Below are 13,164 nucleotides of genomic sequence, written 5' to 3' on the forward strand. Positions count from 1 at the left end.
CAGACTTGAAGCCTATTTAGAATGATCCTGCCTGCTACCTTCATCAGGACGTCCAGAAGTGAAATTGGACGGTAGCAGGCAGGATCATTTCTATTACCCTTTTTGAAAATTGGGACCACGATTGCCTCAGGCCATGTGGGTATAAAACCCACAGTATTGATGCTATTCAGAACATTTGTTAAAAGGGGAGCCCAGAGTTTTATCCTACTTTTATATATGTCAATGGGGACCCCGTCTGGTCCGGGTGCCTTGCCCGACGCACTATCAGTTATGGCCTTGGTAACTTCCCTGTGATCGAAAGTAATTCCCAGCGGGAACTGAGACGGGAGCTCCTTAGTCGAATTTGGGGCTGTACATCCACTTTGATTGGGGTTGTTATTATACAGATACGTAAAGTGGTCAACCCACACCTCCCCCGGCACTGCAATATCTATTGCGTCATTGTCACTGTTTTTTTAAAAAAAAAGGGGCATTTACTGCCTTCCAAAAGGCGATATTATCGTTTTTCTGGGAAGCTAAGTGTAAGTTTTCCCATAAGTCTCTTTTTAATTCCTTCCTCCTGGTGTCTAATGCTGTTCTGTAAAGCTTACGCGCCTCTCTAACATGGGCCACAGATCTTGGGTTTTCGTACAAAGCCGCTATTAGATGTGAGTGCGCTCTAGAGCGTTCCTTATTAAACCAAATCTTATTTTTGCATTGGTGTTTTTTGGATGGCTTCATTAACAGGTTGTTTATCTCTTTGGTAGTTTCACTAAAAGAGTCTAAACAAATTTCTGGTTGTTCAAGATCGCTCAAACAAATTAAGACATGATCGAGAACTCTAGACAGTAAGGTTATCAGGAATTTTTCAGGGTCCACCTTTTCCCATTTAAGTAAATACCCATTTAATTTCCCCAGGGTAATAGGTATCGGGTACACTTTATTGTTGCTTGCGGACTGTCCCTTTGCTTGCAACTCCATGGAAAGCAGGTAGTGATCCGCGAAAGCGAGTTTTAGTGTCTCCCAAGAAAGGGCCAGCCTTTGGTAACGGTGTGATAAAAGTGAGAAATCGATTACCGAGTTGACCCCCCTTCCAATAAAAGTTGTCTCAAAACCCTTCTTGGTTACACAGATTTCATTTATAAAACCAAGGTCTAATTCATAGATCAACTCATTAAATTTATTCCCTATACCACAGTGAATGAAATGGGACGACTCACTGAACTCTTTTCCCTTCAATGGGCAAATGCCCAGAGCACTGTTAGTACAGATAGTACAATTAAAATCCCCTACCCAAAGGAGTGCCATGTCTCCTGTCCCTACCTTTTCTAGTGCCCCTATATATTTCCTTAGCCTGAGAAAGATGTTGTCCCATTCACTGCAATGGGCATTGTTATAGAAATTAATTATCACAAGTTTATTCACTCCTGGCCAGCTGACCAATAGAACTTGGAAAAAGTAATTTGAGATATTTTTGATGACTTTAATACCAGCAGTATTAGAAATAAAGGTGCATAATCCACCCCTATTTCTCCCCCGGTTGCTTGGTCTCCTGGGGGTGTTAAACGTTTGGTATCCCAGTAAGTGTATTTCATTAGTTAGCCAAGTTTCCTGTATACACAGGATACTATATTTATGAATAATTTTTAGCCAATCTGGGTTATTTACTTTGCTCTTTAGACCGGCCAAGTTCCATGATAGTATAAATTGGTTGGTTGTATTATTTACCTCGCTAGGTGGTTCATCGCTTCTAGTTTTACTCACTCGATCCTTCCTGGTACCCTTAGCTTGCAAGTTTGTTGGTCTGGGCTCTGTACCTTTTAAGGCCAGTTCCCGTGCTGGAGTGGTGCCCTGTGTCTTCACCATATCGCCCTCATATTTAAATACTCCATCCTCCCCATGTTTTTGTGCATGAGGTTCCTTAGTGTTCTTTCTGGTGTTATATGGTGGTGACATAGAGGCATTTAGCACCAGTAAGGGACCGGCCTCTTTAGGGGGGGGGGGATGTCAATCGACCCCCTCCATGCCCATGAGTGGGGCAAAGTGGTTTGTAGTTGGTATATTGAAAGCTAAGGGCATGTCCGTTCTATGATGCCGTTTAGAAATCCCGGGAAGATCCCCCACCAAGGCTTTCGGGTAAAAATAGCTGAGTTCTCTGGCCCTAATGCTACCCTCATTTCCACCCGAGTACCAATCTTTAATAAAGCTAGCTACCCTATGGTCTCTGAAGTTTATAATGACTATGTCACCAGGGATTGTTTTGGGTCTCTTCCCCAGCCATCCTGCTCGTCGAACATGGAGAATTACTCCATTTAAATTAGGAGATAATGGCCTGTGTGTTCTCAGCCAGTGCATAGTCTTATTCTTTAGGGTTTGATAGTTTTCAAAACTTCCGTCAGATATTTCAGGGACCCCTGTTAACACTATGACGTAAGGCTCCGCCTCAGGGGGAAGATTAATTTGCCTACGCCTATCTGTGTTATGTCTTATCACTGATGGTGGGGGAATAGAGCGGTCATCAGATGGTTTGGTGTTAGGTGCGACCCTTTTTTCGCATTTGCTCTCACATGATTTTGACTTTCTGCCAGCTTGGGTCTCTCTCGCTATTGTTTTAGTGTGTTCCCCTGTTGGTTTTGAGATTTGAGATCTCAAAGGGTTATGGTTACGCTGAGTAGTGGGTTTTAATGCTTTCCGGGGAGTGACTGTAGAAGATGGTATGAGCGTTATTGCAGGGATTGATTGATCTTTGGGTTCAAGCTTGTTCTCTGCCAATATCTGCTCTATAGTACCCAATTGTGTAGCTATTCTCTTAAGTCTCTCGACTACAGGGAGTAACAGTGATTTGAATAGATTTTCCAATGGACCCATGTTATCAGCGATAGCTAGTTCGTTCAATGTGAGAATGGGGGGAATTACAGGAGTTGTAGGTATATGTGGGGCAGGGCTATTTTTCTTCCCAAAATTAAGGTGAGTATTCCTGATCTTGTTGGTCTGAACAGGCTGATTACTTAACCCCTTTCTCCTTCGCTTTTTTGGTGGCTGACCTCGGATTTGGGGGGCGTTTAAAGTTGTTTTTAGGTTTTGGACAGACTCTGCCTGAAGTGGTGATATTTCTAGTAGTGCATCTAATAAAGTGTTATGGGTGCTATCTGATTGCGGAGATAAGGTGTCGGGCAGGATCTGAACATCAGAGTTAGAATTAGAGTTACCCAGGGTTGTTAAGGCACTTATGGTTCTATCATTGAAATCGCCCAATGTGGAGGTTATGTCCTGGAAGAGAAGTGGAATGCTATCGTTAAGGGGTACCTCATGCCCCTCGCGCTCATGAATCGTGGCTGGTGGGGGTGAGACAGCGTGTTGTATGCCTCCGAGGGATGATCGCTTAGTCTTAAATAATTCCACAGAGCGGCGCTCAGAAAGAGCAAGTTCCCGATCAGCTGCTGATGTAGAACGGATGACATAATTATCAAGCATACCTCGTTTTTCGCCACCAGACGTCGGTGTTTTGTCCTTAATGGGTGACATCCTTGGTGCTATCCGTTGAAAAAAGGGGGGTGGCCCAGCCCAGACTCCTCGGGCCTCTGAGGGCCACAGAGGGCCCGCCCGGCGTCCCGCGAGGCAGTGCTGTCGCTGTTTATATGCGCCTCCTGGCGCCTTTCCCGGTGTCAGTGCCCGCATGGGCTGCTGAGAAGTGTAGTTTCCCGCCCTCGCGCTCCACTCGGCGGCACCACTCGCAAGCTGGAAACAGCGAGTGGGCGGCGGGAGGCGGGCAGGATGTGCCGGCGGCTATGTTCCACCCAGGCGATGGGTTCGTTCTCCCCTTTTGCAGTTTGGCGTCTCAGCTACCTTTGCTTCGCTAAAAGGTCTCCCCCCTCAGCAGGTGCTGTCGCTGTTTATATGTGCCTCCTGGTGCCTTTACCGGTGTCAGTGCCCGCATGGGCTGCTGGGAAGTGTAGTTTCCCGCCCTCGCGCTCCACTCGGCGGCACCACTCGCAAGCTGGAAACAGCGAGTGGGCGGCGGGAGGCGGGCAGGATGTGCCGGCGGCTATGTTCCACCCAGGCGATGGGTTCGTTCTCCCCTTTTGCAGTTTGGCGTCTCAGCTACCTTTGCTTCGCTAAAAGGTCTCCCCCCTCAGCAGGTGCTGTCGCTGTTTATATGTGCCTCCTGGTGCCTTTACCGGTGTCAGTGCCCGCATGGGCTGCTGGGAAGTGTAGTTTCCCGCCCTCGCGCTCCACTCGGCGGCACCACTCGCAAGCTGGAAACAGCTAGTGGGCGGCGGGAGGCAGGCATGATGTCCCGGCGGCTATGTTCCACCCAGGCGATGGGTTCGTTCTCCCCTTTTGCAGTTTGGCGTCTCAGCTACCTTTGCTTCGCTAAAGGTTACCATTTTTTAAAAATGCATTGCATTTCTATTTGAGATCGAAAATTGATTATTTTTTTATTTTTTTGCCTTATTAATGAATTTTTATAATTATAATAAGGTAATTTAAAGTTAGCAGAAAAAACTATTCCTTAAAAATATTTAACACTAAGGGCCAATGAAGGGCAGTGCTAAAATATTGCCTGCACAACACAAAGCTTGCTCTATTAGAAATCAACAACAGCTTGCCAAAGTTGAATGTTGACAACATTTAGGACACACTTCATGAAATGCATTGTTTTTTAGAGAAAATATTAACTTTCCATTTGAAACAATGCCATCCAAAAATATTGTTAGTTGTAAGTTGAATGTCATTTGCGGCAATAAATATTGTATTCTAACCTAAAAAAATTATATAAATACATACTCATTTTATTAAGAAAATATATATAGTTCCTTCATGCAGCTGCCCATTTGATGTATGGCTGTCCTTCAAACTATAAACGTAATTAGAACATTGGAATGTTGAGGGCTCCATTGAAGGCAATTAAGTGGCTCAGGGCTTATAATGGCTGGTATAAGCCTTTTGCTCCAACATTCCAATGTTTGTCCCTTTTTAATTTAGAATATTCTACCCTCAAATGATGGAATGTTGTAATAGCCTTATAGCTCTTATGCCTCAGGCTATACTGGATGTTAAAGGCCCTCTCCTTTGTTATCGGCCCTCGCAATAATGCTATGTATAAATTGATCCAGTCTGTAGAGATATGCAGGTGACTGTCATGATGGGATTTCAGAGAACGAGTGCTAGCTGAAGACCCTTTAGCTGTTTGAGGAATTATGTCCCTGGCTAGGCTCTGTCTTCCTCAATGACAAACAAACGAGATCCTTGGTCTGTAAGCTTTTTTAAAACATGAAGAATAAGCTCGCGTCCGAGATGGCCGCGTTTTAGCTCGGCTCCGCTCGCCTGCCTGTTTTAATCGTCTATCCTGTCGTTATCCTGCCCCGGGAAGTCCTCTTTGCTATGCTGTAGTGCTAAGACAACTTGCAGGCACTCACCTTTTGCTCTGGTTGTCCTTGGGTGCCGTGGATCCTGCACATCGCTCCCGCTCGCTTCGGGATCTCCGGAGCGGGCTGGCCTGGATCTTCTCGGCGGCGCCCGGATGGGGCGGAGCTCGATGGTCGGCCCTTTATGGCGCTGTGGATACGGTCATAGAGGCCGTTGTGCGTGTAGGCCGGCTGTGACTTGCTGGCCGGCTCCGGTGGGCCGGTGGCCTTGGGTGGAGGCGCTGCCTTCCGTTGACGGGGCTGACCGTACATTCGGCTCGCTCCCCCTTTGTTCTCCGGTCTGGCCATTTTGATTTCCTCCGCCCGGACTCGGAGATCGGGACCGGCGGCACTGGGGAGCCGGCGATTCCCCTTCTTCTGGTGGCCCCCCTTCCTGCTCTGGAGGTGCCCTGCTGCCGGTCGGCTGGTCTTCATTTGCCTCGTTGCTGCCCGGACGGGGGTTGACGGACGCCGCGGCCCCGCCGGGCTTCCAAGATGGCGGCCGACCCTGTGGGTCTCAGCCGGGCCTGGACGAGCGCTGGAGGCCCGCCGCATGGCCCGGGTGCCGGATACTGTAAAGGTTTTCCTACACTTAAGAGCATCCTGGATGCCCTACTCTCCTGGCGAGCTTCGGTGGCCGCACCCGTTGTCACCCTGGAGGTGGATATTCTCTCCGGGCCGTTCGGGCCCCCTAAACTGGGTGCGGCTTCGTCGCCGTTGCAGGGTGAAGCTGGAACTATCCTGGGAAGCAGGGGCCCGGCGACAGCCGCGTCTGTGGATGTGCGGAGTTCCGTTGCCCTTCATCGTCCTGTGCCATCTCCGGCGCCACTGGTTCATGGGCCGGATCCCGTCTGGACTGGACTCAATGGTTCTTTCTGCCTCTCTTCGCCTCGAATGACCGACCCTGGCTCCTGTGCCGACCCCGTTGAGTCGGCTTTTCTCGAACTGTCCCTGAAACTGTGCCTGCATTGCGTGAGATGTTCTTTGACTTTTCCGGATCATCCGGGTTTTACTCCATGTATCTTATCTGGACTGCCGTTTGATCTCCCTGCTCTTTGCCTTCTGTTTTTCGTGGTCTGGTTCTTAGTGCATCAGACGGCTACAAATTTGGACAAACAAGGAAAGGGCTGAGACGAATTTGCCGCTGTGTGCGGTAGTCTTGTACTGGTTGGATGATCGGCATGTAACGGTATGACTATGTGTGAATTTGTGCTGCTCCTGGAACGTATCCTGATAATTTTTTGACTTCCCGAGGGCTCTGCCTTTTTTCTCAGGCGGGTGGGTGGGTGAGGATAATTCTGTTCCTTGGCCCTCTCCCGCGCGTTTTCTTCCCTTTTCCTTTTCCCCCCTCCCCTCTTTTGTCTTAGATTTCCTTCTTGCCTTTGTTCTTCTATATTTCGGGTTCTAAATAGGGCGACAGGCACGCTGCCGGGGGGTAGGCCATAGCCTTCTGCAGGGGTGCAGGGTGGGCTTGTGGGGTGGGTGGGGGGGTCTGTCACTATGGGGGGTCTTTTTCCCCCCCTTTTTTTCTCCCTTTTTTTGTTCTATGGCTCTTATGTATTCCCTTTTTCGGAACTCCGTCCCGTCATGTGTCCCCCTGGGGTGTTTCTGATGCATTGGCCTGCCTGTCTTATTGTGATTCTGGCTCACTGCGTGTTCTGCCACTGACCTTCTATGTATGCCGTGTACCGGTTTATGTTTTCCTGCCTCGTCGCCGGGGGGCGCATGTTTGAGGAGGAGTCCCTTCCTTTTTCTTTTTTCTTCCTTCCCCTCCCTCCTTTGTGGGGGACTTTCCTTCCTTTTATTGGGGTGTGTACCGTATTGATTGATACGATGGGATCTTTTCTACATCAGTTTGTTACGTCTGGTTGTAGCTGTGGTGGGTGGGCGCTGGACGGCGAGCGTAATCGCCTCTCCTTGTGGTACTTCCGTTGGGATGGTATTTACAGATATGTTTAGTTCTTGTTGGATTTATCCTGTACTTTCTATGATCGCCTGTTCGCGGCTCACCACGGCCCCTCCCTTTTTGTTTGACTCACTGCCCATCATGATCCTATATTTCCCGTTCCCATAATAGAAAATCAACCTTCATATATCCTGTCCATGCTGGTTGCTCTATGGCTTTCGGCCTATGTCTCCTGCGTTTTTGTTGTCATATCCTGTGGATACTTTTGTACTGCTGATTATGCTCCTGCTATGTGGTGGCCAGCCCGCTGGGTTGTAGGCCCGTATTTGTGAGCACTTTTTGTACAATAAAGGTTTTAAAAAAAAATAAAATAAAAATTAAAACATGAAGAATTCTTATGAAACTTTCTAGGGCAGTTCTGCGCTCAGAAAATAGATTACATCAAGCATAGCAATGGAATTTCAGGCCAGCTGAGGAAGGACACACTTCAAGATCAGCCAAACGCCCTCCGACCTGTCGGTCAGTGAGACACTAGCATGAGGTGCGGACATCACGATGCAAGTAGACCTCATTCCATATCACATTTGTTCTATTAAACCTTTTAAGAAACATAATTAACTGTATTTGGAAAAGTACAACAAAACCTCTCTTGGAAGGCATGAAAGTTATCAATTTAAAAGTCTGGGTGGAATGGAAGTCTATAGAAGCCCTGTTTACCAACAACTACAATATTCACAAATTCATCTGCCGTAACAAAATGTGGAATTTAACATTTAATATTCCGATCCCTAACACAATCCTATATCAAACAGCAACAAATAACCAACACAGATCAGTTCACAAAAGGAGATATGGATGTGTCTCACCAACATTTTGAACAGGGTGATGACTATGCTTTTCTCAAGTAATGTCAGGTAAAAAAAAAAGGCTATGGGCATTTTCAATACGCCCCACCATTACCGTCTTCTCTGGTAATTACAAGGGAGGTGGCGTGGTAATGCCATACACCTCCCGCTAATTGGTGGACATGACTTCTGCAGCTATTTATTAGCATAGAAGACATGTCTTATGGCCATTATTTTCACGGATTAATCCCAAATAAATAGGCAGTTTTCTAAACACAGCAGAAATGGCTGGCAGTAATTGTGTTATATGCCAAGACATTGGCACCATATTTAGGGCTCGATGGTGTTAGAAAACTGTCCCAAACTAATCGGTTCTGGAATAGTTTCCGAACAAAACGGTTCCTGTGAGTCCGGACGACCGATTACGATCCTTCCCAACATCGTTCTGTCGGACTCGCATGCCGAACGAGAGCAAAGGCTCCCATTGTCAAAGGGGTTGGTTGGGGAAAACCTTGCACCCTGTGGCGGGCACTCCATGGTGCCTGCCACATTGGGCATGGTTGGGAAGAGGGGTCCATTGGGTACCCCCAAGGGCTTCATTCGTACGTCTCAGGATGAAGGGGGCTCCGCAATTGGCCCCCACAGACAGATTCCAGCAGTAGTTTTGTTTTGAGTAAACCGAATCAGAAGGCTGTTCAAATCAAATATCATGATTGCTCGTCTGGTAACTGTGTCCATACAGCTGTACGAAAAAACACGGGCTGTCCGAATACCTTTTGGAACCGATTCGGACTGCTCGAACAGTTTCCGGGCATCGTAATCAGTCGTTGGGCAATCTGTATGATTCAGTCGGAAACGAGGGTTCCGAATCGGTTCATGCAATACCAAATCCCATCCAGAGCCTGTCTAACGACATCCTAACCGGCCCCTTAATGTGGGCGTTCCTAATTCAGAGCCTAAATTGTAAGCAGCAAGACCAAGAGACAACAACTCAAATTTCAGCAAGCTCATTTTGCCACAGCATATTGTGCTGGGAAAATCACTAACAACTTATGGCTTCACTCCTCACTTACAGGCACCCAGACCCATTTTCATAAAACTAGATTTTAAAAATAGAACCACACTGCTGAAGTTAAATAAAATATTCTTTACAACTCTATCATGATTTCTACCTGAGGACATTTGTGCTTGCTGTATTTCCAGAATTTGTTCTGCGACAAAATTAGTGTCAGTTTCTCCTCCAGAAAGTTTTTCTCTTCTGTTGGCAACATGCACAGCACTTTCTTTAAAGCCAAAATAGATGATGTCACAATCCTGAAATATTTTGCTTCCCTCTCTTCTTCTGGCACGGCTCTAAAAAGCAACCAAAAACAAAATGTCAACAATAATCAGAGCTCTGCTTGAGTATTACCATGCAATGAACATCAATGAGTTGTCAAGATCTTTAACATTAAAGTAAAATGTTCATATAAGCAAATCAAGTACAAGTGGCTTTATATGTTCCAGTTTTTTAGATTAACTCTAAACAATGTTGATAAGAAAATTGAGATAATCATGCAAGTTCCTTCGTGCTGCATCAGTAAGCAGAGAAAATGGTCACTGCAGAGCCCTACCAAGAAAAATAGTATTAAACAGAAGTGTATGGAGAGGGCTAGCAAAAAGGATAACATTAATATTTTGGTGATTCCAGTATTCAATCTTAGCCTTTGCTCTAACCTTGGCACTGGCTGGAATAGACTACACCAGATGGAGGACCAGATAAAGCCTATAAATAGGAGTGAGGGAACTTGGAAATGGCTTTTCCTTGCATGGCAGTCCAGCCACAACGTGTGCACTATGACTTGCAACAGATCAGATCAAAAAATGATGTTATAAATCTACAAGGTTGGAACATGGCATATGCTTATTGTGGGGAAGGTTGGGTGAGTGTTGTGACAGAGGGAGGGTAATTAATAACATTTTATTTCAAAACCTCATACTTTAACAAGGAGAGGAGTCCTAGCCATGATGATATGTTTGAAAATATGTCTTAACCATTTTAAATCCTAAATCAAACACTAATTTCCAGTCACAGCTCTTGGTTTAATCCATTGTTTTTTTGCTCACCACACCACCCAAGTCTGTACCCAGCCATATGCAACTCAGTCTAGACCCTGCTCCCTATTGGGGTGAATGTTCGATTTGTTCAGCATTTCGTCCATCATTTGTTCTTTTTGCCATTCTAGCCCTAAGTGGAAAGGGTATGCCCAGACATGGGTTCCATGCACACTGTGCCACTGGATTCAAGCTAGCCTAGCTGATGAGGGGTGATACCCCAAAACCAGTCCTAGGATGCTTGTTTCCGGCCCAGGGATGACCTGGCTTGGCAGATTGGGCTGGACTGTTCCCATGAGGAGCAGGGTAAAAAATGATTTGCACATGGCTGGGTCCAAACTGGGGAAGCATAGTAAGCAAAAAAATGATGGATTAAACCCAGATCTGTGACTGGGGCTGAATGTTTGATCTCTTCAGCATTCTGTCCATCAACTGTTCTTCTTGCCTACATATCTAGGTCTATATAGGTCTCAGACATATGTATTCCATAGCAGCCACGAAAACAGAATTTGTGCTACCATCAAGGTGTATAATTTACTAGGTACTGTCCATAGTAGTTCTTTTGAAAAAGCTCTTAATTGGGCAGTCACAGGGAGAAGAGAGACTGGACATTGGTTGGCAAGTTTCTGAGAGCAGCTGACCATTTTTTTTAGGTACACCTAATACGTCCTTTAAGGAACTGGGCAGATATCTTTGCAAAAATGAAAAATATAAGATATTGCCAAGAGGCAAGCTATTGTGGTGGCAAGTCAGTAAAATTTAAATTCCAGACAGGCAGGTAGATTGACCTCAATATCAATCACGCAATGCTTTGCTTCAGTTGAATGATATTAAGAGGATTAAAGAATGTCAATGTAAGATGGGTCAGAGCTCTCCTGGCAAGGTGGGAAACACCTTCTTCACGAATCTTGCTTCTCGTCTTAGCCTCTTTAGAAGTATCATTCAGAGTTGGACAGCAAATGGAAGGTTGTGATATTTGGGCTGCCCATAGAGAAGATAGCCAGTTTTTGCATGTTGTGAGACTATAAAATTGTGGTACATTACAAAATTTACATGAGGATTTAATTTTGCACTTGTACTTAGTGCAGCGATATAAATATGAAGATAAGCATAAGCCTCTCATGTAGCAGCCAGCTCTCCCTATCTGAGGTTTTAGAAATGCCACAGATCCAGAGAACCAAAAGGCCAGTTTATGTGAAATTAACTTACTTTTCCTTGCAGTCAATTTAGAGAATGGCATATAAACAGGAGCAATCTCTCAACAAGATGAGGTTATTACTTTAGGTGCTATGAACAAATATAACAACTCAGTAAGAAAAAAGAGAACTGGTCTTACTAACCGAAGAAGTCTGTTCTGCAAAGCTAACATAGGCATTAAAATTCTTTAAATTATTATTCATAATTGTATTTCTAAATCGCATGATTACCTACAAATGGTGCCCTGGAGGTGAGACTTAATGGTACCGTCACACAACATGTCAGCAATTAGACTACTTCTCAACAATTACAATGCAAACAGGCAGATTTTGAGTGACTTTCTAAACTTGCCAAGGTCTACAACTTTCCCTGTGAGTCTGTTAAGCTATTCCAAAAAATGCCCAGCTTGAACCGAAAGCACTCTGACACCCCCTTCCCCAACCCGGCTTGAGCAAGTATATATTTACACTATATTAGAAGGTTAGCTTCTGTCGAGTGAAACAGGCGGTGAGGGTAGTACATCCTTAACTTACTCTGCAGATAGACCAATCCCATATTGTGAAAGGCTCTGTGTAGAATATAACGAGACTTTAAAACAATCCTCTTAGCTACCGGTAACCATTGTAATTTATTTAGCACTGATTAGGCCGATGAAATCTGTGGCAATAACAAGGCCAGATGAGCAGCAGTATTCTGTATATGTGCCAACCATTTGATCATTTAACCTGAGGCACCCAGAAACAATGAATGGCCATAGTCTTAACGACTAGGTATACATACCTGAACATTTATTCAAAGGGCTATGTTCCTTCAAGAGAAGGGGTAAGAAATTCCACAAAATGTTTAGTGATGAAAAAGAAGTAGATGACACCCTGTTTACATGAGCGGTCAAAGATAGATCATTATCAAAGAAAACGCCCATTAGACTTAGGAGGCCAAAAGTACTCCGGCAGTGCCCATAGAATCTTATTTGCAGCAAAGCACCTCTGTTTTATCCCCACCAAATATGGAATTTAAAGACAGTCATATAGTAACTGCCTGCATACACTGATGGAAACTTTCGTGCAGTGTAGGTGCTTTCGGATTCACAGATATTATTAGTTGTGTATTAACAGTATAATTCATAAAAAAACTACCACTAAATGATGCAGTAGTTTTGCTAAAGGCCTTAAGTAAATATTGAATAGTAGGGCTAAAAGCAAAGCCCTGGGACACCCTGACTTTAAGTGTTTAAGTTCAGAATGGTATAGAGGATGACTGAGTTAGTCAATCCAGATACGCCACATATCATTTCAACGATTTACCCTTTATACCGATTTCAGATAATCTTGAAATAAGTATCTCATGTGAAACCATATCGAACGCAGTTGTTAGATCTAATAGTACCGGGGTTACAAAGTTCTGTTTATCAACTGCCATCCTCGGACCGTCCATGACGGAGGGCAATGTGGTTTCCGTAGCATGCAGCCAGGCATACCATGCAGGTATGAAATAAGGAATTGTATTTGTCCCGGCTCTTTACAATATGTATACTCATAATATCCATAATTTTATGATATAAATCACAGATTATGCCCCGGAGGCTTTGGGTGGGGATGGATTTGGGGTGGGGGGAGAACCCAATCCTAATCAACCCAGTCTACTCTGTGTTACTTATTAAAACTTCTAAATCACTGAACTTTCGCCTCCTTGCTACAAAAATAATATTGAACAGTGAACATAAAGATGTTAAATG

General features: G+C 45.1%; 1 protein-coding gene across 2 annotated transcripts in view; it reads right to left on the reverse strand.

Annotated features, from left to right (window-relative positions):
• The window catches only part of LTN1 (listerin E3 ubiquitin protein ligase 1), a 386,602-nt gene that overhangs the window by 330,495 nt on the left and 42,943 nt on the right, over window positions 1–13,164 (reverse strand). For both annotated transcript variants that reach the window (XM_078658380.1, XM_078658379.1), the window contains exon 6: window positions 9,311–9,491. In XM_078658380.1, the coding sequence (XP_078514506.1) occupies window positions 9,311–9,491 (181 nt within the window). The remainder of the gene's footprint in view (window positions 1–9,310; window positions 9,492–13,164) is intronic.

Source organism: Lissotriton helveticus, chromosome 8, assembly GCF_964261635.1.
Source record: "Lissotriton helveticus chromosome 8, aLisHel1.1, whole genome shotgun sequence".
NCBI classification, from domain to species: domain Eukaryota; kingdom Metazoa; phylum Chordata; class Amphibia; order Caudata; family Salamandridae; genus Lissotriton; species Lissotriton helveticus.